The following is a 27,797-nucleotide window of genomic DNA, read 5'->3' as shown; positions in this document are numbered from 1 at the left end:
TCCGAACTGATTGATTTTAACACCTAGGTTTTCTTTAAATGCCCAATTAGTCAGATTTAACTGATACATCATTTTGTGGACAGTATGTTCATACAACAAAGCATATAAATAAATTAAATATATATCAGTCTCTATATTTATTTTTCTTGTGTTTATGTCGATGTCTGCTAGGACTTCTGGATGTTGACCTTTTCCTTGGAGTTCGCGACCTTGATCTTGACTTTCTTGATCTTTTGGGACTACAATGAAATAAAGAAGTAATGTATTTAGATGGTTCACATTACAATATAACATCATTACATTCTATTGACAAACATTCTTAAAGTATCAATTTTTATAAACTTTTTTCTTTATATGTTTAATGTAATTGTATTATTTGGGTTTTATCTGGTATATATAGATTCCACAACTGCAACAAGTGTGTCACGATATTTCTCCACTCGAGACAGTTAAATTTTAATATTTAAAGCGCGAGGCTTTGCCAAGCTTTTTAAATTTTACTGTTGAGAGTAATCAATCATTTAATTTGCTGAGAACAAATTTTTCACTAGAGATTAGAATCATATTCAAAACAGTGTGGTCCTGGCCATTGATTGACGACCTAAATTATGCCATTGACTGGGACAGATTAGGTGAACGAATGTCTGTAACGATCATTGCTCACTTCTGACTTTTTACAGAATTTAAACTGTGGGGTCACCAAAGGTTCTTTACGCCTTTAATAATAAAATAATTCGAAAAATTATTCAGGAATAACCTTTATGTTTTGATTTATATTATTGATATAAATCAACACATCGTTTTATTCCGGATTCGTTTTTCGAATTGCTTTATTTAGTTGTTGAGAACCTTTGATGACCCCACAGATTCAGTGTCTTTAACAAGTACATAGTGAGCAGTGATTGTTACCGACAAACGTTCACCTAATCTGTCCCAGTCAATGGGATAATTTAGGTCGTCAATCAATGGCCAGGACCACACTGTTTTGAATATGATTCTAGAAACATTTTTCTCAAACCGGTCAGGAAATGTGAAAATAGCATGAAAATTAGAGAATGTTCATTCTGTCAATTATACCATATACATCCCAAATATTCCTTATATTTTAATGGTACTACACTATTAAAGTTAATGTTAACCACTTAAGCTTCTTTGTGATAATTAGTTAGTCGGATAACTGGTTAATCTACCTTTGTTTTTCAATTTTAACTTGAACATCCTATTTCTAGAATATATTCAAATGTAACTAATTGTTGTGAAGTTATGTAATTCTGCTGTTGATGGCTATGCTATTTATCAAGTATAATACTTAAAAGAAAGTTGAAACCATTATCTTTCACTGAACAGAGATTTGTCAGTATTTCCCATAAAATACAACATAAACAAACATGAACCTATAATGGTTTAATTTTTAAATTGTTATTTGGATGGAGAGTTGTCTCATTGGCACTCACACCACATCTTCCTATATCTATGAAGTTGGCAAGTTGGGAGTTGACTACACAATTTTACTTAATGATCAGAAATACAAGAATTTATATGAGAGTAAAATAAAAAGGCTGATCAGATAATCAACAGATAAATCTTCTTTTAGCTCAAGCTTTCCAAAACTCATTCAGGAATTCTTACCTTTTTGACTTTTTAGGCCGTTTAGGGCTGTCTGTTGGATTCTTGTATGCTGGAGATTGTGAACGAGATCTGTGTCTTTTCCTCCCCTCTCTAGGAGAATCAACTGTTTCCTGTTGATAATAATGATACAATTGAAAGGTAAATGACTAAAAATAAGAATGTGTTCCTAGTACATGGACGCCCCAACCGCACTATCATTTTCTTTGTTCAGTGGACTGTGAAAATGGGGTAAGAATTCTAATTTAAAATTAGAAAGACCATATCATTATCAACATGTGTAATAAGTTTCAAGTTGATTGGATTTCAACTTCATCAAAAACTACCTCAACCAAAAACTTTAACCTGAAACGGGACAGACGGATGAATGAAAAGACTGAGGCACAGACCAGAAAAACATAATGCCCATAAATGGGAATTAAAAACAAAAAAATAATACACAATGCTGTTAATCTATTAATTTTTTTTCAAGTAATTGAAAAAAGTATCATATAAAATTTGAAAGAAATAGCTATCAAAGTGTCTAATTATTATTACTAAGTGTGACTGACAGAAGATGTAATAATTATCTAACTACTTGTCAAAACACCCTTTCCTAATATTCTACCTTGGCAATGAAACCAGCACAAAATATTTAGTAAATTTGAAGGTAAATTACCAACTTGAAGAGTGCTAAATCCTTCAAATTTATAATAAATTTAATCTTAGGACACTTTTATACAGACCATAAAAAATGTTTGCTTGCAGTTTTTTCAAGGAACAGAATAAGAAAAGACAGTATTTCAGAACAAAATATTAACCTAAATTCTCAAAATAACTGATTATTCTAAAAACAGTGTTATTCGAAGAAGTCTTGTTTGTTTTTTACTTTGCCATATTTGCTACATTGCAATTTACTTGTAAGTAGTAACATACATCATATTTCAAACAAAAAATATCAGTTTAGGAATTACACAAAATAAATTAAAATGGATAACCTTAAAATGTTTGTTTGCTCTATACATACCTTCTGTAAGAGTTTCTTTCTATAATGTTCTACTTGTTGTTGTAATGACATGTGTGATTTCCTTGACCTTTTCCCCCCTTCTAACTCATCTTGGTATTTCATGACCTTGACCTGAAAAGTAAAATACAGTTTAGTTTTAAACATATTTATTTATAGTGGATTGGGACTTATATTCCACTTTTTTCAGGTGCTAGTGCTGCCTTGTAGCGTCATAAGCCTGCTCTTTTTCGAAATCTACTTGGGGTGTCTTTAACATGCAAGAGATATGGCTCTCTCTTGACCCAGGTCAGCCATTTATCGTCCCCTTCCGACGGACTATCATCGTTTCCTCAAGATGGACTTACTTATTCCTCTTATCAAAAACCTTTTTACCTCAGGCAGGTGGGTTATACCACTCAGAAACATATTAGTTTGTGTGTAACCCACTCAGAAACATATTAATTTGTGTGTAACCCACTCAGAAACATATTAGTTTGTGTGTAACGTTTGATTTGAGCAAATTGCATATTATTATAAAAGAATTTGTAAACTACTTAATATATTTTGATTGACAATTTACAATAAAGGTGATTTCCATCTGTTCTGCAATATTAGTAATACACTTACTAGGAATAAAGGCAAACAAACTTGCAGCACAGTCTTAGGAAAATTTATTGGAACAGTACAAAGAGCATGAAAAATAACAAATATTAGAGCATGAAAAATAACAAATATTAGAGCATGAAAAATAACAAATATTGACAATATCTCTTTAATAAGACATATTATAAGGAAAAATTTATGAATTTGTTAACTTTTAAAATATTTTCTAAGGTCTCTTAAAAATCTGTTAAGGTGGTACCTAACACTACAGGGAGATAACTCTGTAAAGTCAGCTAAACGTTTTAATTACGTTGTGTTGTAAAAAGAATATTAAGCTTCTCAATGATTAAAATTGGTGTTTGTCAAACTGCTATATAACCAGTGTAGTTTTTCTGACAAAACGTTTGGTTCTAAATTTTTTAAATTTTTATATTTTTGTTAAAGGGTCAAAGTGAATACTATGACACAAAATTTTATTAAAATCAAACGAGCCAAATTAATTTTAGTGAAAGTGTTGGGTACCACCTTAAATATAAGATTTTAATAAAAACAATTTCAATTTTTTGTAAAGTATAATTTCCTTAAAGACAGATGAGAAATACTAAGCTTTAAACTCTATAATTCACACGTCAAGTCATTTCAATTACCTCTATTTCTCTTAATTTTGCTCTTCTTTCTTCTGTCATTACTTGTTTTCTAAAATCAGCACTACTATTGAACGTTGATATTTCTTCATCAGAGTTGTTCTGCGAGTCTTCTCCATCTTCTAGGGGTCTGTAAAAGTACAATTGGATCATTAAACATTTTCTGTTGACCAAAAATCTACTGCATGACAACTTCTCTTCTATTTATTTAAGTGCCAGTCTTTGTAAGAATTTAGAAGAATTTTAAAAATGTAAGAAAAAACCCTGGTGACCAAACTATCCTATTTTGAAGTTACTTTCATCCTGAGTTAGAAATGGTAGGTTTTTTGTTTTTGTGTGTCAGGTAATTTGAGTAATATCTTGATAACTTTTTGTTAGAAAGATAGTAAATTACAGACTTAGCTCCCCTTAATTGTAAATGTTGTAGCTGCATTTTAACCAAATTATATCTTGAAATATCACAACAGGCAAAGGATATGAATGTTATATTCATGCACATTATACATTGTAAACTTAAATTAACTTACTGTCCATCGATATCCTCGTCATCATCTTCTTCTGGTTTTTCTTCATTTTCTTGTTCTAATAAGTCCCATTTCGATGTTGTCATCGCTAGAAAAAAATATGTAAATAATAATACTACTCTACCAAAGACTTTAACAGAAAACAGAACAGACAAGTAAATAGATGTATGTATGACAAGTCCTGCAAACCATTTTACCAATTAGCATTACAAGAAAATAGAGATGATATCGAAAGACAATGAAACTAGATTTCATTGAGATGGGAGCCATCTCTTTGGGCCCCGCTGTCAATAATGTGGGGTAAATAAGTTGTATGGATAATCTGATATGAAGCATTATTTGGAAGTTATTACATAGTCTCACATGTGATTTTAATCTAAGATTTTAAGTTAAAACTGATAAATATTCTCAACTTACTTTCATAGTATAATAGTGATATGACTGCATGATGTGAACTCATTGTTGACTACTCTAAGGTGACTTCTGGATATATGGATTGATGTTTGAACAATGTTTAAAGATGCTGCCCAATTGATATTTGTCACATATTTTTAGAATTATGCCTTCAATATAATATGACCCACCAAGTATAAAGTATGAAATATTAACGGTTCTCGAGAGGTAAAGCGGACACAATTTGTTAAGAACAACGAACGGATGGACAGACCAACGGACTGACCTTTGACCTAGGATGCATACATTATGACACATTTAATATATATGTTAAGTTGAAAATGTTTGTCAGGTATAAAGTATGAAATAATAACAGCTGTCCTCTCAAAATATAGTGTGGATAAAATTTGTTAGCGATGGACAGACCAACAGACAGACAGACCTTTGACCTAGGAAGTGGTACATACATCATGACACACCCTCTGGTGTTGGTTAAAATGGATGTCAAGTATAATATTTGAAATCATAATGGTTCTCAAGATATAGAGCGGACACAATCTTCACAACAGAACACAGGGTTGTCAACTGAAACCAAAGTTTTTTTGACGTTGACCTTTGACCTAGGAAGTTGTACATACATCATGACACGCCCTCTGGTGGTGGTTAAAATGGATGACAAGTATAAACTTTGAAATCATAACGGTTATCTAGATATGGAGCGGACACGATCTTCACCACAGGACACGGGGTTGTCAACTGAAACCAAAGGTTTTGACCTTGACCTTTGACCTAGGAAGTTGTACATACATCATGACACACCCTTGGGTGTTGGTTAATAATCATGTTAAGTATTAAGTATAAAATCATAACGGTTATCTAGATATGGAGCGGACACGATCTTCACCAAAGAACACAGGGTTGTCAACTGAAACCAAAGTTTTTGACCTTGACCTTTGACCTAGGAAGTTGTACATACATCATGACACACCCTCTGGTGGTGGTTAATATACATGTAAAGTATAAAGTATGAAATCATTATGGTTCTCTAGATATGGAGCGGACACGAAAGTGTTACGGACGGACGGACAGACTGATCACTATAGGGCGACCCGCCTTTTCGGCAGGGCCCTAAAAAATTGCAGTCAATCTTTCCAGGCATTTAATGCACAGCTGTAATGTTGGGACTTATAAAAATTAAGATTCTTCAAAATTCAAAGGATAAAATACAACACAAGAACATACACCTGGGAGCCGTTGTTTTGACTCAAACTCCATCAAATGTAAAATACTGAAAAAATAACTTAAATATTCAATTAACACAAACTGGTCAATCTATCTATAGTATTTTGAATAATAACATATCCAAACCTTGAGCCTCTAATTCTGTTTCATCTACAGCCTCCCATTTGGACTTGACAAACTTAGAGGCTGATGGTGTTGTGGGCTGTGTATTAGGCGATTCACCTTCTAATGGTTTTCCATCTAAATCATCTATCACTGTAAGATCAATTTTATTTTAAATATAAAACATCAAATGGTTTTCATTTTGCAGTAAAAAATATACTACCTAAATAGTTTGTAACGGAAATCACACATTTTTTTACTATTTTTCTACACCTGTAGAAGATTATACTTTTAAATTGTAAGCTGTACATATGTATGCTTGAAGTTTATTGCATATTCAGACACAGTATATTAATACTACTTAGATCTGTATCATATATGTATATACCTTCAATTTGTACAGTACAATTATTTTCATGAATAATAATTTTTAAAGTAAGAGATACTATTGCCATGTTGTTGAATGGTCTTGCGCCATCATTTAAATGACATACGCAATCGTTAACTTGCCTTCCGCCATCGTTCAAAGCAGTTATCATTTTTTATAGCCCGACGCCATTTTGGTGGCAATTATAATCAAATGCATGTAATTGCATAACCCTTAGGCTTTTTTATATTATAATCCAATACAGTTCTAACGCCTGAGGGATATGCGGGTTTAAAATGGCTTATCACTTGTACTGGTAGATTATCAAACCAGACAGGAGAATACTATCTGAAGATAGATGATTCATTTGTCAAATTATTCAACTAAGTTTCAGCAAATGCTTCTTATAATTTAGATCAAATAAATAAATTAATAATCCAGTTACTAAGAAAACAGTTTAACAAATCAAACACTTGCTTTTATTTTGACTTACGCAATCAGCATCCCCCTTTTTTAAGAAGTACAAAATAAGACGTAGAACAGAAAATATTATTTCATCACAAATAACTGGAGTACTACTGTAACGGTAATATAGAATTACTTTAAAAGTTTAAAGGTAAAAACTTAAATATATCCTGTTAAGAAATATCATATCGTTATTCCAAATTCATTTCGTATTTTACAATCAAATTTATACATCTAATCCGCGTTTCCAGTTTATATTCCCACTCGAAAGATGCATGTTGCACAGCATCAATTTGCTAGATATAGTCATTAAAAACCTTTTCATTTGTCAACATTTGCTTTGCAAACTTTTTTAACCTTTTACACAACCTGTACGAATTGTTTTGTTGTTGCTGCAAATCAGCCATACTGGTAATGACTTCTGAATTTGAGTGTCCCTGAAAAATAAGCTTCACATGATTTTTAACCCCCATAAAAATTACCAAAAATAGCAAGAAAACTACAATGGGACCTTCATGACAGCTTTTGGTCATTCTTGACTAAGGGGGGACCATGAAGGCTTTGAATTTGAATGGTTACAAACAGCAATTAATATATATGGAGGGATGAAATTTTTTCAATCGCACTACACTGTACAGTGTAGACACGGTTTGTGATGGTGAAAGTTCCTCTATCGATCAATTTTATCCATGGAGATCCCTGAAAACGTAAACCAACTATGGAAAATACATACTTATGTACAGATGGTTAATGGTAAAACTTAATACACCCTCAGATATACCCCGTGAGAAATTTATATTGTGACTTATACTTCTGACTGGTCTTCTGAAATATTTTTTAACAGTTTAAAAAGAATATAAGAAGGATTGCTTTATTATCTGGACAGTTGAAAAATATGGATATAATACTTACAAGGAGCACCATCAACATCTGAAGGGTCTCCATCCAAATCCTCTAATGGTTTACCATCTAAAGAATCATCTTTTATCTTACTGTCATCTAAAGGAGCACCATCTAAATCTTCGGGATCAGACTCAACTGCTTCAACCAATGCCTAAAAAACATATTTACTGCATTACATACCATTTATTCACTGACCTAAAATACTTTAGTTTGTGTTAGAGGTAGGATTGGGTTAGTTATTATTGAATTGCAACATATTTTCAACAGAACATCAGGAAAATAGTGTGGAATATCACAATAGTGAAAATACAGCTTTGAGGTACTCATTGACAGGATATGTTGTAACAGTTTTAAGGCCTTGTTATTCAATAAAAGAGTAATTGCCTATTAGTGAATATGATCCTATTGAGATATATATTGCACCCATAAGCTTGAGCAATGAATACATCTACTTAGAACAGTATTCATGCTACCTTCCGATAGTATAGTAATAATTCCAGGTAAATGACCATCATCATAAAACAAAGCAGTCTTTTTTTTTAACATTTTTTCACATCATAATAAGGTGCTATCTACGATAGATTATCTCATTTTTATTTCAACTTTACTTTCATTGGTATTGAATGCCATGTCACTGAAAACATTTGAATGTTTTGTAATAGACACCTGATTGTATATATTTTACATTTTTATGTAGTATAAAAAGACCACATTCTACAATAATTAATACATACTTCATATTAGTATATTGCACTTGAGATACTGCTATTCATATATTTTTCTATTTGCTGTGAACATGGGAGAGATTTTAGGCAGGCTAACAGCCTAACAGTATTTACATATTTCATATTTATAAATATTGCTTTTGAAATTATTGAAAATAATGCCAATGATGCTTGTTTATTTTCTCAGTATTTCATGTCTTAATCTATTGAATTATTGTTATAAATAGTATCTAATGTTGAATATTCTTGTTCTTAGTTACCCAGTCGGCATTCATTGGAAAAAATTGCAGTTATTAGAGCAAAAATCCACAATATATAGCAAAAGATAATATGTGCAGGTCACATACCTTTGTGTTTGGTACAAGTCCAAGGAAAATATTTTGTAAGTTAATTAAAAAATCATTTGGATAAACTGTCCAGTCTTCCCATGCCTGAAAACATCCCATTACTTTTTGCTGAAAATTAATTGAAAATGATTTATATTCAAAACTGAAATATTTTCTCTTTAAAATATTATCTATAATTCAATGAAATTAATTCGTGTTGTAAGATCCATAACAGAAACTTTTTTGTGAACCCAATTATACCTTACCACAGATTCACTTGATAGTTCCCATTGAACAAATACAACAGGTATTGTTTATTCACTGGGACCTTTCAATTTCTTCTAAGAGAAATCTATCACTCATTGGTTGAGTTTAAATGGACAGGTAACTATCAGGTGAATCTGTGGTAAGGTATAATTGTGTTCGCAATAAAAAAAAATTCCACAAGAATGCACACACTGAAATGTCTCGCCTTCTTTACTAATCATTGATATTATGTTGATAGACCTAAATATAAAGCTTTATAACAACTGTCACACAAAGTTAACATAAAACAAGAAAACCAAACATTGACCAATGAACATGAAAATGGGGTCAAGGTCAGATGAACCATGCCAAGCAGACATTTACACCTTACAATCATTCCATACACCAAATATAGTAGACCTATTGCATACAGTATATGAAAAACAGACCAAAACACAAAAACATAACTATAACCACTGAACCATGAAAAAGAGGTCAAGGTCAGATGACACCTACCAGTTGGATATGTACACTTTACAGTGCTTCCATACATCAAATATACCAGGCCTATTGCTTTTAGTATCTGAGATATGGACTTGACCACCAAAACGTAACCTTGTTCACTGATCCATAAAATGAGGTAAGTCAGTTGAAAACTGTTTGACGAAATGAGGACCTTGCAAGGTACGCACAAACCAAATATAGTTCTCCTATAACTTGTAATAAGAGAGAATTTACCATTACAAAAAATCTTTACTTTTTTTTCAAGTAGACACTGAACCATGAGAATGAGGTCACGTATATTGCACATGTGACTGACGGAAACTTCGTAACATGAGGCATTTATATACAAAATATGAAGCATTCAGAACTTCCACCTTCTAAAATGTAAAGCTTTTCAGAAGTAAGCTAACGCTGCCACTGCTGCAATAACCGCCGCCTCACTACTCCTATGTAGAGCTTTCTGCGACAAAAGTCAAAGGCTCAACAATAAATCACAGTTTGTTCAATCATATGCCAAATTTAGTACTGATTTGACATGCATTTACACCAATCTTTTTTTTTTATAAAAAATGTTAATAATTATTTTTTACAGGCTATAGAATAAATAAAATTTTGAAAAACCTTGGAATAATAAAAATCCCCTCAAACAATGCTAACACATGGTAGATAGCACAAGGATACATAATTATATTGCTTTAATGAAGTTGCTTTATTTAAGAATTTTACATTATGATCTTTGTACAGTAAAACTAGCTTACCTTAAATTGTTCAGCTTTCAATCTTCCATCAATATTTGAATACGTTTCATGTATATCTCTAAATATCTCTTGAAGTTTTATCTGAAAACTGTAGAGCAAAACAAATATCATGTAACGAATCACTAATTACAAACTTTTATCCGATGCTTATAGAATGAGTGCTTTAAATCCAATAACAAATATGAATAAGTATTCAGGACATTTACCATCTAAATGATGTATAAATGTGCTGTTTTGTTCACATTGTATCCAGTTTTTTTACACGCTAGCTCACAAGTAAAACAGTCAGCAGGATGATATCGATACCTGAATATATTATTAGAATTCAAACTCAACAAGTCTCCAGAAAAAATGGGAAAAAACATCAATTTAATTTATCTCTCAGATGCAAAAGTTCTATCATGTATAACTTCTTAGCTACACATTTAATTATAGTAAGTCAAAAGACCACAGAAAATGAGGTTGCTTACAGAGGATTTTAAAAGATTTCTGTTTAAAAATGGGGAATAAACTCAGGTAACCAGTTATGATATAATACAATCACCTGAAATAAAAATCTGCCTTTTACAGTGATTATAGCAGTTTCATATGAAAGTAACAAAAAATCCTCTAGTGTTTATTCTATCTAAATCTTTTTTCTTAAAAATATCAGCAGCGCAAAATCCCTTTCTGTCAAAAAGTTTTGTTGATAAAAAATAACTTACCATTTCCGGAAAAATGAGGCATTGGGAACTTTAGCACTACTGTTAAATAAGATATCTGACACTAAAAACAATCTGGCAATCTAAAATAAAAAATTGTATTTCAATCTAAAATGAAAGGAAAAAAACAATCTTTCTTTTATACATACTGTAACAGCAGAAATTTTCATGGGGGATTTAATTTTGTTTATTTCGTGAATAAGAGTTATCCACAAAATAAAAACCCCAACGAAAATTTAACTGTAAATTTACATTATGCTATGATCTGACAAAATCTAATTGACAATTATATAATTGATGAACATAAATGCATACATTAAGATAAATAGGTTAATTGATTAGACATCGATGTAATGCCATCAAGTCGTAATACATTAATTACACAATCATTGTCCTTGGATAAAACATCAAAGGTGTGTAAAAGCCAATTAGCGTGTGCAGGTTACAACACTTGATTAGTGCTCACTGTTACTATGAAATGAATTTATTGATTTTTCCAAATGGCGGTGAAAGTTCTGATAAATTATAAGTGAATAATGTCAATTATAAAGTGACATTTACATAACTGTTTTCTAATCTTAAAAGCCACGAAAATTAATCCCCACGAACTTACTTTTGGATACAAGACCATGAAAATTAGTGTTTACACAGTATCATAAAACAATAATTGTCATAAATTTGCCTGTTAATGCAAAAAAAATATAATTCATTTTAGAAATGGCATTTTAAAAATAAAAGAATGTCAAAATTTCAGATATTTCTTATTGATGGAGGACTCATCATTCTGGTTTGAAATGTTATGTAAAACTATTATCTGTGTATTTTATAATGTGAAATATTTGACATTGTTTGTTTCTTACTTTTTTAGGAATGGGAGTTTGTAAGATGGATAATGATTCTGATATACACTCTACGATCTCCTCCCCGGCCTCAGCATGGTCTAAACACCACACCATACCATCCCCAACCTTTGCTCTCTCTGGTGTCAAGTCTCGTAACATATCTTCCAATCTGTCTCTTTGACTGAAAAGATTAGAATATGGAACTTTATGTCTGTTATGGTTAAAAAAATAATCACTATAAAGTCATGTGTCACCAGATTATACTATTTTGACTTATTTCTAGAAATCTTATGAATGTACAACCTCTTTCTGCAAGCTTGATACTGAAAAAACTTCTAGTTTAGATTAGTATATTTTCCTATCTATTTTAAAATAATCTTTTCTTTGGACCTAGTCTGAGACCAAAGACAAAAGATATCTGTTAATGAGTATTATCTCATATAGAACTATAAGTACAGCTCTGAGTTTTGAATCATCTTTTCTATATTTCTTAGTGGAACAGCCCTTTCTTAGATCTTACGGCAAACCAAGAATACTAATTAATGATCAATGCTTAGAACCTACCTATCTGTTAATGATCCTTTCTTTGGACATGTAGGTACGTCTTATTTTACCCTTGACCTTACCTATCTGTTAATGATCCTTTCTTTGGGCCTGTAGGTACATCCTTAGGTGGAGGATCAAAGTTTGCATCTTTAATTAGATGTTCTGGCATGCCTTGTGTGTATGGATTCATGACAGGCGGTCGCCATGTTGATCCACCTTTGAACATTTTGTATTCTTCTGTTCTCCATGCATAAGGGGTATCTCCCTACAAGTTAAAGGAAAGCATAAATAGAAGAAAAAAAAACCTTAACATTGTCCCATTATATGTGACTGTCCTTAGAAAGGGACCTTGACCGTGTCAATCTTTATTTACTGTATATCCAGTTGTGTTTCGTGTTTTAAGGCATATATTTGGCAGATTAATCTTTGCTGAGTTCACACTTCATGGCCTTTTACAGTGGATTTAAATGTTCAGTGAAATGTTTGTGTAGGGTTAATTGCACCATTTAATATCTACCATGAAAATAGCCAAGTTAGTGTTTGAGAATGCAATAAATTTGATTGATTTAAACACCCCTTTTAAGCACCGCTTTGTGACAGCCAGTTTTTATTGGTGGAGGAAGTTTGACTGCCCAGGGAAAATATCCAACCAAGAATGCAAAAAAAAACGTTTTTGAGAATTAAACTTAAATGATCTCATCTCCATCATTTATTCACCAGTACTTTCAGGATTTATTTTAAAAGGGTTGATGTGTCATTTATTCACCAGTACTTTAGGATTTATCTTTAGAATGGTTGGTGTGTCATTTATTCACCAATACTTTTAGGATTTATCTTTAGAATGGTTGGTGTGTCATTTATTCACCAGTACTTTTAGGATTTATCTTTAGAATGGTTGGTGTGTCATTCATTCACCAGTACTTTCAGGATTTATCTTTAGAATGGTTGACATGTATGTTTTACCTGCAGTATTGAGAACAATTTCCATCTGTAGTATAAATGTGCTGGACTTTGGTTATCAAACAGGAACCTACAAAAACATCAAATTAATTACATGTTTCTGTTGTGCAAGCAGGATATGCCTTAACATGTAACAACTATGCTTCTTATTTACAAATGTTATTTAGTTCACCTCAATCCAAAATTGGCATGACAATTCATATAGAATAATTATAATTAGATGACTTATTAAAGTAAATTCAAATTCTGCGTAAAAGGATTAAAAAAATTAACTGGATTAAGTATCGGAGAAAAGAAAATGAAAATTTAATAATAATCAAGTGTAAATTATTCATTAGAGTCAACTAACTCCCCTGTAACTAATTGCAAATAACTGTAAGATATATACTCAAACTTTTTAATTCTATCAAGACAATTACATGTGATAGAAAGGTCTAGGTGACCTAGTTTTTTAAGAGATGTTGTAATACTTTCTCAAATAAAACATTAAATCAAGTAATAAGATTAGTATCTGTGAATGAACGTCAGAATGTACAAGTGGATTATTCAATGAAGTATTGATATACAAGTCAAAGTGACCTATTATTTGTAAGATGCTGCTATAAATAATTCAACACACCATAAGAAAATATTGAAGATCTGGCCTTGCTATGTCTAATAGTCAGTCAGACACTTAGTTACTGACATATGAACTTAATATAGGTCAATAAAGGATCAGAACTGGTCAGAGTGACCTACTTTTTATTGGATGATGCTTTCTCATTAAGAGATACATTCTGACATTGAAAGCCATTTAATTTCGAAGAACTTGACTTAAGACAAATGCTTATAGAAGTCAAAATTAATTGAATCCAATAAACTATGAAAAATTGCTCATGTGAAATTTATCTGTAATACTAAGTATACAGTTTAACATCAATGAATTTCAATTAAGTTGCTGTCTACATGGAAGCTATGGGTACTCCAAAAATCTCTTGAGATGAACTTAAAACTGTACCATAGAAACATTGCATACAGAGCAATAAAGTATAAAGCACTTTTTCTAAAGATAAGTACTTCATTGGTAAATGAAAAGAAAGGAATACTTACATCTATATTATAGTTTTTGAGGTTTTTTTTAATGCTCAGAAAGATTATTTGTACCTACAGGTAAATATAACAGAATTTCTAATTCTATAATAGCTCCATTTATGAGACCAACAGGATACAAAGCATAAAAAGCAATGGTAGAAATGAACACACTGATCTTTACCAAGGATCTTAGTGTTAAAAAGTGCATGTACAAACCATCACAATGCCACAAAGGAGAAGGTTAAGTTGTCACTGAGAACTAACAAACATTAATTTAAAGATATAGTACTATTTCTGTGTAACACTATGGATATATCATAAATCTCTAGTAATCTCTTCTTGTATTGTTAATAAGTTAAGTAAATAAGATTGCACTGGTTGATTGCTGTAAACAACTCATTGCTTATAAACAGTGCCATGTAAACCATTATACAAATTCCAAAAAAAAAATTCTGGCCAAAAAAATAATTTTGTCTGAAAGTTCTCAGTTGCCAATATCTTTTTTAAAATATACAATAATACCAAAATGGGCAAATATATTGTAAAGCATCCAGGCAGAAACTATAAACATGAATATAAAACTATGGAAGGCATGCGTAACAATAATTATTTTATCATGAACACCTACCTGAACATTGGATTATTTATTTCCCTGTTCATAATCATGGCTTCAAACATTGGTCCTTCTCGTACCACAAACTCTATCATTCGATGTATCACACATAATAAGTTTCTGAAAACAAAATACCCAATCCAAAAACATGTCACAGGGCTTCTGTCTGCCCATTCTACTACATTTAAAATAAACTTTCCCAATATCACAAATGTAGCATAGGAGGTTAAAATTATATTAATGTTGCTGAATCGCAACAGATCTAATATGCATATATATGAATATAATATCAATTTTCATAGTTAGATAAAAGTTCACAAGATGGCCCCCTTTTTTTTCTTCTTTTTTTTTTTTATATATAAGACATATACTGTGGATTCATTTATTTATTTATATTAGGGATTTTTGAAAAAAATAATTTATGGACATTTGATGTAAATCAATCCACAGTATATATTGGTAGACTGGGTTTCCTCTTTAAATGTGGTTGTTTGAAATTGCCAAGGGAAATGGGTTATCAATGAAAATTAAGGATAAAGTTTTTTTCATCTTCATACAAATTTCCATAATTATTCTTTTAAAACATTAATCTATAATTATCTGTCATTTTTGTAAGAACTACCATTTTTGCATAAACTATTGCACATTTCTTTTTAATTTTTATGTCATCTTATTTCATTTCAAAGTGAGAAATTATCATATAAAACAGAATCTAATTGCATGTAACTATTGATATTTATTCTCAATGCTTTTTTATGGGAATGTTTTTAAACACAAGATTCTTTCAGCATCTTCAGGCAATCATAGTTCAGTCATTTTGTAAATATTTTCATTTGTTTTCATGATTTGAATAAGATGAAAAGAATGGACATATTACTTCAAAATGACTGAAACAAATAGTTAAAACAGCATTCTATTGTAAAAGGGAATAGTTAACATAGTACTGTAAATTCAAAGCAAAATTCAGTTGTTATAAATATACAACAATAAGAACGCATGCAAAAACCATCTTTGTCCATATATTGTTAATCCCATCATTTGATTATTCATACTTCTTTCTATAACAGTATCAATAGCATATGCATTTAAGGTCTACATCATCTTAAAACTATCTGTTTGTTTTTTAAATGTTCAATCAATCTGAGAAATTTAGATATCAAATCTATCAAAGCAGTTTCATCATTTTCTTATAAATATTAATCAAAATAAAGGTTTCCTTATACATGTATCTCAATAACTATACTATGATATAACTCCCAAACCTGCTGATTTAAAATTAATAGAATTAAATTAGATGTGATCCCATTTAACAGTTAACACTTTTGCTTATTTTTTGAAAGCATGGACTGATAGTTTGAATAAAAAGGTCAAAAACTGATTTCAAGAAAGTAAATGTTAGATGGTACAAGTATAATGGAATTTCAAAATCACCATAGATGTTATGAGAAAATAATACTTGTCTTCATAACTGAATCAAATATTAAAATTACAGCATGATCAAGCAATTCAACGATTGAAAAAAAACCTATCTCCAGGCTTGAACTCATGAAGTCTATATGTGTCATCATTGATAAAACCAAATATTTGCATAGGAGAAGGTATAATTTGGGGGTCAAACTAGCTTGAAAATAGAATTAGTTAAACAAAAATCCAATTTTCAGAATGAAAAGTAGAATCTTTGAGGTTCTAATAAATCATTGAAGAAGTATAATTTTAAATATTTCCTTTTCATGGGAATTTTAGATTTATCATAAACATGATAAAAAGTCTGACGATTAACTAAAATTGTAATATAAAACGGTTTGATTTATACATATTGAAAGAAAATTTAAGAACAACCCTCCCTGAAATAGATCTTTCCAGAGGATGGGTTCCATTATGTGTGTATCTATTCAAGCATAGTAAACCTTTTTCCACCTAAAATGTTCTTACATTTCCCCATTGTTAACTTAAAATCTGACAAAATTTGCCTTACAAAGATACTTTAATGTCATCACAGTAAAACTTTGTCACCAAGTCAAAGGTTATAGTTGCATTTTCTGATTGCCCTTCTATTGTGTCTATAAATTTGTTATTATTGGTTGCATAGGTCTTAATTGCACGCAAATCTACAAGGCCAAATATTTCCCAAATATATACCTTCTCTAGACTACTGCCTCTGGCATTAAAGTCATTTGCAAATTTGTTTGAGCAACTTATTTGAAATACATCTGGTTAATTGGTTGGAATGTAACAGACATATATTCTTTTTCATATAGTTACTATTTTGTAGTGGAAACAACTTTTTTTTTGTACAAAGGACTTGTAACTCCTCTTTCAAACCATAAGAGTGATACAGTACTTCAGTTTTTGATACATCGATTTATAGCTATATTGATTTATCTAAATTCTAAAATGAAATGAAAAATTGCCCAAAAGTCATCATCTAAAATCTAAATAGGGATTTCATGTTAAATGTTTGATAATCTGAACAATTCCCTAAAATTATACTGATATGGTTTCAAAAAGTATATTAAAGATATTGAGTCCCTGTTTGCTTCTGCAGATGTCATAATTAATGAAGTGGTAACATTCTTTAAGTCTGGCACATTCATGAAAAGTCTCCTACTACTAATCAAATCCATAAAGAGAACTGATTTAAATAGTATGCCAATATATGTAGTGCAATCATTTTTGTACACTGCATATCAAAATAGAATTATTAAAATTTGGAAAGGTTGAGATATTTATAAAAGATTACTTTAAGCATTTTATAAGAAGCAAACAAGCAATCAATGTTTCTCTTATCTAATATTTTACAGGCATAATGATACAAATAACAGTATACAATTTCCTACATTTCAGTTTTTTACAGTTTGTTCAAACCAGTCTTTTACATAACAAATGTACCTAAGAAATAGTATGGTACTCTTTTTTGAGATAAAATATGCAGTAAGAAGTCAAATAGGATTTCAATATGAGTCATTTGTTGTTGGGACATTTTTACAAAGTCAATAGAAATCTTCAGTGTTGTGACTTTAAAGGCATAATCTTTCATTAAATTTATCAAATGGGTTATTCTTCAAAAATAATGTCAATTGAACTGAACAGACAAACCCATATCCTAGCTATCAATTTGCCCCCCCCCCCTTTTTTAAAACTATATTTCCAACTATAAAAAGTAATTTCATTAACAACTTATTGCATATTTATATCCATCTTATCATTTGTTTTTATTGACCAGCATCTCATTTCATATCAGCCATCTTGATATATTGCTACTATTGACTGATTAAGTATCAGCTTCTTATATCTGTCCACCATGATGACTTGGTTCTGTCGTTGTTGTCCAGCATAAATCTGTATCCTTCTTCTCAAAATAACATTTGTTTAAAGCCTAACTTAAACAACCATCTTAACAAAGAATTAAATATACCTTTCTGTAGGAATTACCACTTTCACAACAGCCTTGGCTAAAATCTGGAGAATCGCATTTGAAAAACCAAATTAAGCTCATTTAAGTATGGATTCTTAGACTAAACCCCTGATTATTTCATTTTTCATTTATAAAGATCTCTTTCCTATGATTTAAATTCATTTTCATTACAATATATGTTTTTAAAATATTTTTTCTTTCTTTTTTGAAGTAATTTTTTTCTGTCCTTCAAATGAAAAATGAAAATTTGCAGAGGAAAAAGCATAGTATACAATGTAAATAAAATATTGATAGATGAAAATATTTAAAAAGTATAAATTTGAATGAAGTACAGCTAGTTTTAAATATTTGTTTGAACATGTGTGTGTATTTGTAATTTCTTTATTATTATTTTTTTTTTATTGAAATTACAGTTAGATGATTTATAATGTACTTTTGATTTTCCTTGTTGTCGAACATCATATGCAATGCATGTCTTTAGAAACTGATGACCGCATAGAGAAAACGTTTTTCAAATTTGTTGATAAAGCTTGATGTTTCTGTGTCTGTCTTTAATTTCATGGTTGTACTTGTTATTTCAAACAATGGTGGTTTTTAGAAGCCTTCCGTTTATATTCAACTAGATTTGATTAGTAAACATGCACTTCAGAATAACAGTATATATGCTTAAAAAATGTTGAACTCATACTGAAGTTCTAGAGATTATTGAATGAAATAAAAAGACCCCTAATTTAGTTAATTACCCCTTTTAGCAAGAACATTCCCCATCTGCTGCCTTACCAAACAGATTTGTATAAAATAAAAATCAAACCAATGGTCAGCACAAAAGGCTGACCACTTCTATGAAATTACCTTGTCAATATCCTCATCTTTATCTGGGGGTGGGATGTTGCCAAATCCCCTGCCCCGCCTGTGTCGTCGATCATGTGGTTGAGCATTAAATGGAAGCCCTGAGGGTGGTGGTGGTTGTGTCAGCTCAGCTAAAGCTGGTGGTATGTAAATAGGGTGGGGTGGTATAGGCACAGCCTTACCCCAACCTAACTTCATTTCATAACTCATCACATCTTTTCCTGTTATTAGATTTTCAGGTTCCAAAATAGAAACAAACCACAAACAACATTATTTTTCATAATTAATTTAGTTAGTTGAAATATCTGCAGCCTATAAATAATATGGACTTGAAATACAACAATTTCCAATAGCGGTTTAATTTTTTACACTTACATACATCTGTAACAGGATCTAGAACTTATTTATATTCCAGATAATACAGTGATAATTAATTCACACTATCTTAGGAAAGTTTTTTTACTGTTAAAACATATATTTTTTAAAACTAAATATTCAAAGAACAGGCTTTTTTAATTAGACACTAACATTCTATTGTTAAGACATACAACAGATGTAGGTTAAATCTTACCCTTTATACTATTTAAGGCTCTTTCACCATCTTTTCTGTTCATGTAAGCAACAAAACCACAATTTCTCCCTCGACTTTTCTCCTCGTCAGTCCTAGGCCACATTATTTTTACACTTGCCAATGGTCCATAGCGACCAAACAATTCACATAACTGTTGTTCTGACATCTGAAGATTTCAAAATCAAGGTTTTCAAAAAAAATTGTATTTTTAACATATAGATATGACCTATCTACAATCATTTTATATTTTTTATTTTTATAAATCACTTGGCATATGAAAGGAGAAATGCCCTTGTTTTGATCATACATATTTTTATTGTTGATCATATTTAGATATGCTTGTCATTTTGATTGTCACATTTTATTTTAATTCAATCAAATATTTTCAGTTTGAGCCAGTCCAGTGATTTCTACTAACTGCCATTCGGTAAATCATTATGCAAATCAGCTTACTGTCAGAGGCCATTCAGGGAAGTATTAAAAATTGCAGAGCAACAGAATTTTTTTGACTGCAGTACAGTATAAAGACAATAACTTTATGGATTTTACATGAACACAATATAAAATGTTAATTTCCTTGTCAATACACTATGTATATGGAAATTGACATTACCACATTCAAAAGAAAATTGCAGTTTCTTTCAATATTTCACTAATAGACAACTTTTCTTTCTCAGAAACATACTCAAATATAAATTACATAAAAAGTAAGACTACAATTGTACATCTTCAACATGAAAAGACAGAAAATTCAATCTAAACGTAAAACACACAGACAAAACAGTTTTGTACAACACAGAGTTAGGAGTTTTTGAATTATGATTTTTTTTTCTCTCTGAATTTTGTATCAAATTTAACATGTTATCTTTCTTACATGGAAAGAGAGACCAAAATGGAGTGTAATTTTTCAATTTTCAAATTTACAGAAGTTTGTAAACAAGAAAAAGATGAAGGACATTAAATATGACCAGTTTAGCATTCCAGAATCTTTTTTGGTGCACCAAATAAATTATATTATATGTGATGGAACTATGTGACAGATAAAGGTTAATTAGTAAAGAGTTACTAAGTTAGTTGGGAAAATAGTTACGAGGAAACAAAACTAGATCTGGTGTAGCCACTTTCCTGTGACTGTTATATCCCAATCACAATAATTATGAAATAGAATTCACTTATTTTCCAACTCCTTGTGGTTTCACATTTTAAGTTAAGTAGATTTTCTTTTCAATATTTTTATCCCCAGTTTTTACAAGCAAAAGCTGACTGATCATTCAATGACAGACCTAAATTTCCATGCAACCAACATTTTTTTCTAGGCCTATAAATAAATGAACAACTGATCTAAAACAATGGGCTTCATGCAATCTCATTCAACATTCATTCTATTGTACCTTAGGATTTATGTTTCCAACATAAATATTTGTGGTTGTATCATCATTGGGGTCAGCAAAAGGACCACCTAAAAAAATAAAATTTTCAACAATTACCTTTGGATTTAGGTTTTTAAGATACATATTAGTAGTCGTGTCATTGTATGGGTCAGCCCATGGGTCATCTGCAAATAAATCAAACAAAACTGATGAAAACAAAGTAACATAATCAATCTAACAAATATCAGTTTAAGCAACAATGTAAATTATCAGACGACAAGTAAAAAATCCTAATCCTGTTCCAATAAAACATTGTACCCAGGGATGAGGGTAATCACATTCAGAGGCAAATTAAAATTTCACTTACATTTCCACTTTGCAAAAATATATGACACCCACCCATAGTAGCGATTTAAAACTGCCATCCCTGGGTGCCACATGTTTTTATGGAACAGCCTCAATGACTTTCATAAAAACATGTCAGATAATAAATTACACGCAAATTAGAAATTTTCAATGTTAAGAAAATTTAAAAGTTGATGAAAAATCAGAGTGCAGTTGCTATGAATCTTATAGAATTATGGTTCCATTAACAATATGCAAAACAATAAATATCCGAAGGTTAAAAATGGACTAAGAAAAACATTTGTTAACTACCTGTCCCAAGTCAGGAGCCTGTTATCAGTGGTTGTTGTTAGTTCATGTCTGTCATGCTTGTATATTGTATTGTGATAATTCAAGCTGTACTGTTTTCTTGCTTGATTTGTTTTACTTTTTCATGTCTGGGCCTTTTATAGGTGAACATACCCTTTTGGTTTACTTCATTGTTGAAAACCTATAATTTCTTATTTCCTAGTCATTTGAATTATTATGGATATTTCTATCATTGGCAATCATACCACACCTCCTTGTATATAAAGCTTACTTTTATCATCTATGGGTAATTGGTCATATTTCTATCATTGACAATCATACCACACCTCCTTGTTTTAATATAAAGCTTACTTTTATCATCTATTGGTAATGGGTCATATTTGGTTGAATTATTGAGATCTTGAGGTTCTAATGATTCACCCGGATCAGGGGGTATTTCTCCTCTTAAAACCTTCTTTATTCTGTGCCTTTCTTCTCGTTCTCGTTGAATTCTAAATATAAATAAAGTTTAGATCAATTTTACTACAAATGTTGTCTTAACATTGGTCTGCAAGTGCCATATAATGTAAGTAAAACATCAAACGATTTGGTACAATATCACAAATTATGAGCAAATACTTATTTGTGAATGTCTACTGTTTATGAGAAAGGATCTTTCTTTTGTATGTTATTAATTAAGTATCAAGTACACCTGTATATGGCCAAAACAAAATAGTTGTTTTAATGAACATTACACCTTGTTAAGAGCTGTGCAATGAGTGCATGATGTACCAGTCATCCTTTTAGCTAATCTTTATGCTTAAAATGAATTTAAAACATCAACTAAAATACTGTGAGCATTGCTCAAATAGACCCTTCTCCACCCCCCCCCCCCCCCAAAACAAAATAGCAAAAAAAACCATGCACACTAAGGTGTACTCATTGACACAAAACATGAATAATTTGGCACTATTAAGGCTACCACCTGATGTTTAACTTAGTTAGTGGCCTCCCTTTTAGAACCAACATAATTCTATTACCATACAAAGTGTGAATAAAGGACTGCGCTTTAGCACATGATATGCCTGTTGCTCTCAGTTTCACCAAAGTTGCATAAAATCCCCCTTTTTAAAAAGTATAAAAATTCATTACTTAAGAAAACGTAAAATCTAAAATTTATAAAAATGGAAAGGGAGCTTATGTCAATAGATATAAACAATTTATCAAAGTTGCATAAATTTTGTGAAAGTGTTAGTTATTGTCCCAAAATTGGAAAATCCCCCCTTTTTTAAGCATAAAAATTCATAACACGGAAATGTAAAATCTGAAATTTATAAAATTGAAAGGGAGCTTACATCAATAGATATAAAAAATTCACCAAAGTTTCATGGACATTGGTGAAAGCCTTTTTGAGTTATTGTCCGAAGTGTTGAAAATCCCCCCTTTTTTATGAATATAGCCCCATAAATCCAAAGCTTAAAATCTGAAATAAAAAAAAACGAAAGGGAGCTTACGTCAATAGATATAAACAATTCACTTAAGTTTCATGTAAATTGGTGAAAGTGTTTTTGAGTTATTGTCCTAAGTGTGGACGACGGACAACGGTATACCATAATACGTCCCGTCTAAAAGACGGGCGTATAAAAATTGACAGTTTGCAACTATTTTCAAGAAATGGTTCCATAACTCTTCAATACCTTATCTGAAATTAATGATTATATGTATACATAAAATTGAGAATGGAAATGGGGAATGTGCTAAAGAGACAACAATCCGACCATAGAGCAGACAACAGCAGAAGGTCACAATGCAACGAGAAATTCCTGTTTTATTGCACTTACTGCTTTAATTCTTCTTTAAATTGTTCTAACTGACTTTTCTTCTTTTCATCTCTCTTTGGTGGTTTCTTTGCTGAGTTGGACTGAGAATTTGACTATTTGAAAAAAATATAACATTTATCCAAAATATAATCAACAATAATGCATACAACAATTTATTTCATGATGTGATTATAATGATGTATAATTGTGCCCAAATATTAAAATTTGCACTTATAAACAATATAAACATGATTTTAGTTATCCTGTATGCACAATGCAATAGATTAAGGTAACATATAAATTGAAGCACTATTGATCATTCCCTTAAATCAGTGAGGCTTAAAAAACTTGGATAGTTGTCTCATTTGCAATAATACCACATCTACTTATTTTAATTTTGATGAAAACTGTCCCTATACAAAATGAGTGTTTTAAAGTTTTGCATACTGGAATTGGTCTATGAAAACAAATGTTTTTACACACTAGCTACAACTCAACATCATAAAGCTGCAGACCAAAAACATATAATAATTCCCTTTCATACAAAGTTTATCAGATGGAAGGACGGATGTGGTCAAGCAGTTACAAGACCTTCTTTAACACCTACAGGTGATGCAGGTAAAAGGCAAAATTTTTCAGCCAAGAAACTTTAAACATAAGAACTTTCTCATCTTTCTGTATTAATGTTGATAATTATTCATAGGAGTCAGATGCAATATAATAAAACATTTTCAGAGCAGCCAGCTGAAATCATTTCCAAGATTAATAATAAATGTGTAACCTACTTGATCCTCTTGTTTAATGGCGTCCTTCTTTACAGACTGGAATGTGGCAGCTAACTCGGCCAGTTTTGATGTTGGTTTGTAAAGCTTCTTTTTTTCAGCTTTAGCATTTGTTTCATGCTCTGAAAAATAAATGTGGAATATTTTCTGATTTATCAAAAATATTTGAACTGCCAGTTTAAAGTTTGTAATTTTGTGATACCTATTTGTTCTATTTTGGATACTAAGGTCAAAATTGAAGCCTTCTTTCTATTGAATATATGTACCATCGTTATAAATACTTAAATTCATAGATATGTTGAAGTTTGTTATCAGGTTTCTGAGTTAAACTTTATTCTATTTTGTACATATTGTAAACTCTAATTAAAACTGGTAAAAAAGATATGAAGCTGATTAAAAGTTATATTATTTAGTTCAATGTTTGGAAAATTTGAAAAAGAATCCTCAATATATAGTTGAGTATGTAAGATTATTCAATAAAGATGACAATCTTTCCTCAAGATTATATATTTAACAAACTTACTGCCAGCACCTGGATTAACAGTTCCACCTTTAACCCATGTTTTCTGCTGTTTTCCTGTATCCTGGAATGAGGCTACAAAATCTTCATACACTTGTGCTGCAGCCTTCATATCCTCCTATATAATATCAAAACATTACAGTTATAACGTCAGAATCTCAGAGAACAGTTTAAGTACAGATGATGGTGGATACATATTTTAAGGTAGCTGGGGTTGTCTAAATGTTCAATTATAGATTTCTTTTAAAACTTCTGTAAAAGACTTCTTGACTTTATTAGCCAGTACTTCCTTTTTTATATAAAAATTGGGGGTCATTTGCATCGTTTAAAAGTATGTTGATGTTAACAAAATCACAGTTATATCATATGGTTTATACAGAGTGATTGATAGAATTGGTTACAATTTAAAGAGAGAACTGCTTTTAATAAATACTTATGAAATATCAACTAAAAATAGGTCTTATTTTCTTGAAAAATATTGTTCTATTCTATTCCTATCAAATTCAATATAATTACCTTCCCTTGATTTTAAATGGATTATTTATTGAACATTTAAATATATTTCACACTCAATTTCTTTTTATAGTTTAATCTCTATAATTAAATAAATAAAATAAATAAAAGTTTCAGATGGTTCAGTTTCTATATATTGAATAATATTTGGTAAAATATTTAAAACCATGGTCAACATGACCAAAAATGCTCAGAAATAGTCCACCTTCACAAAATATTTTCAAAATAAAAAAGTGGATATCCATTCCTTTACTTTATTAAAGTACAACCATCTAGACATTTAAATCTGCAGTTTAGAAATTTAAAACATTTGATTTTACTAAATGTTTCTGTGATAATTTTGCTACAGATTTAAATTTAGATATAAAAAAAATTCTCTCACAATTATCACAACCATGCTAACTAAAATTGCATTAGCTATAGACTGTTACAGTAAGTTAATTCAACATGTCCTACAAAAAAGTTTAGACATGGTGTCACTGTGGTGTCTGACTATTAGTCAGACACCACACTACCACAGTGACACCATGTCTAAACATTTTTGTCAATTCAACATGTCCTACAAAAATGTTTAGACATGGTGTCACTGTGGTGTTTGACTAACACAAATTTATTTTGTGTTATTGTATCAAATGTCTTTTAAAGTACAAATGTATCAACATAGACTTTTTACCTTTTTCTTTAATTCTTCTTGTTCTCTTTTTGACAATGCCTTTTTACCAATATTCATTGTTCCTATCTCAAATGCTTTTAATTTGCTCTCTGGTATAGCCTACAAATGAAAACAAAATTTAAATTATCAATTTTATAAAACTAGTGTTACTGCCCAATTCCTTAAATACATACCGGGGTTATATAAAGTTTCAGGTCAATTCCATTACAAAGGAAGTTTCAGTTGGTTAGTGCCAGAAGCAATACCATCATCATGGAAAAAATGTTATTTTTTTCAAAACTTTTTTTATAAACAATATTTTGACTATTTTATTTATTGTGACTGTTTATTTAACGCATCATGTAAATATACCAGAATTTGATGAGACTGTTATTAAAGAGAGAGGGTTAGCGCTATAGAACCAGGTTTAATCCACCATTTTCTACATTTGAAAATGCCTGTACCAAGTCAGGAATGTGACAGTTCTTGTCTATTCGTTTGTTTTTGATGCGTTTTGTTATTTGATTTTGCCATGTGATTATGGATTTTCCGTATTGATTTTCCTCTGAGCTCAGTATTTTTGTGATTTTACTTTTTTCAGTGTTCTTCCCAGTTTTTTTTACAGCGCAAAATTCAAGGATGCGTAACTCCTTTTTAGAGTGAAATTTTGTGATCTGAAGCAATCAGTCATAAATCATGACATGCAATATGAATAATAATGCTTAATGAGGGTGACAATGACATTGATTATATAATGAGAGGGGGTAGGACTAGGAGGGGTCCTGATCCCGAAATCCCGGGCTTAAAAACACAAGATCCCGATATCCAGGACTTAAAAACATGAAATCCAGAAGGTCGAAAAAAGAATTCCCAGATCCCGAAAGGGTCAATCCCGAGCTTATAAACACCCAATCCCGAAATCCTGATAAAGCCTAAAGGTCCTATCCCCCTCTATAATGTATTTACAATTTTGACAAGCCTAGTTTTAAATAGACAATATACCCATAAGCAGGTTTCATTAACATGGACTAATGTTTGAATTCTTGATTGCAGAATTCTGGTTGTTATGTCGCAAATACTGAAATAGACAACATAATATTTCCATACTAAGACTATGCTCGAGTATGTGAATATCGGAATGAGATGTGCAAGACAAGATAACGCTTGCATTCTATGATCAGTCCTTAAAGGTGGACAATACCAAGTGTGCTTTATAAATGAGATATATGACATAAACTAGTCACCTTAACTGAACCAGGGGTAATTTTGTCATTTTTCAAACCCCAAGGTAAATTTTTGTCCGCCATTTTGGTTCTTAACACTGATGATAGATAAAATTTAGTACAATCTCGGAGTATTTTCCGGACATATCACCGACACGTGTTTCATCCTATATTAAACTATATAAATTCATTTTTTTATAATCCATGATTGAGATATATTGATTATTAGTGCATGCTCAACACTTCGTGTTAATTCGAAAGAACACCAACTGGTTGACTACATTCTGGCGAGATTCACTTGTT

The 27,797-nt window shown here is 30.8% G+C and overlaps 1 protein-coding gene across 2 annotated transcripts; it reads right to left on the bottom strand.

The window, feature by feature from the left end:
• Window positions 1-27,630, bottom strand: LOC134712277 (U2 snRNP-associated SURP motif-containing protein-like). Of its 2 annotated transcripts, none has more exons than XM_063573669.1 (24): window positions 27,516-27,630; window positions 26,293-26,391; window positions 25,110-25,224; window positions 24,590-24,708; window positions 23,826-23,917; window positions 22,357-22,496; window positions 21,469-21,536; window positions 19,982-20,147; window positions 19,414-19,631; window positions 18,562-18,605; window positions 15,162-15,266; window positions 13,466-13,532; window positions 12,583-12,767; window positions 11,975-12,137; window positions 11,118-11,197; window positions 10,414-10,501; window positions 8,927-9,034; window positions 7,864-8,005; window positions 6,144-6,272; window positions 4,386-4,470; window positions 3,862-3,988; window positions 2,633-2,743; window positions 1,630-1,739; window positions 1-239 (listed from the first exon to the last, which is right to left on the bottom strand). In XM_063573669.1, the coding sequence occupies exons 1-24, from the start codon at window positions 27,576-27,578 to the stop codon at window positions 125-127; spliced, it is 2,739 nt and encodes a 912-aa protein (XP_063429739.1). In that variant the 5' UTR covers window positions 27,579-27,630; the 3' UTR covers window positions 1-124. The 2 variants fall into 2 exon arrangements, with proteins under 2 accessions (XP_063429739.1, XP_063429738.1); XM_063573668.1 differs by lacking the exon at window positions 21,469-21,536 and adding an exon at window positions 21,373-21,440.
• Window positions 27,631-27,797: the final 167 nt, after the last annotated feature.

The sequence above is a fragment of the Mytilus trossulus genome, chromosome 3, assembly GCF_036588685.1.
Source record: "Mytilus trossulus isolate FHL-02 chromosome 3, PNRI_Mtr1.1.1.hap1, whole genome shotgun sequence".
NCBI classification, from domain to species: domain Eukaryota; kingdom Metazoa; phylum Mollusca; class Bivalvia; order Mytilida; family Mytilidae; genus Mytilus; species Mytilus trossulus.
The sequence above is the reverse complement of the archived record's forward strand: the minus strand, read 5'-3'. Positions and strand labels throughout refer to the sequence as shown.

Bases quoted from the DNA above. Each gene is read 5' to 3' on its own strand.
- LOC134712277 (XM_063573669.1), bottom strand. From the start codon at position 27,578: ATGGCGGACAAAAATTTACCTTGGGGTTTGAAAAATGACAAAATTACC. The intron at 8,006-8,926 runs GTATGTGACCTG...TATGTTTTTTAG, and splicing joins GACTTGTACCAAACACAAAG to GCATTGGTTGAAGCAGTTGA. The intron at 240-1,629 runs GTAAGAATTCCT...ATTTCATTGTAG, and splicing joins CGGCCTAAAAAGTCAAAAAG to TCCCAAAAGATCAAGAAAGT.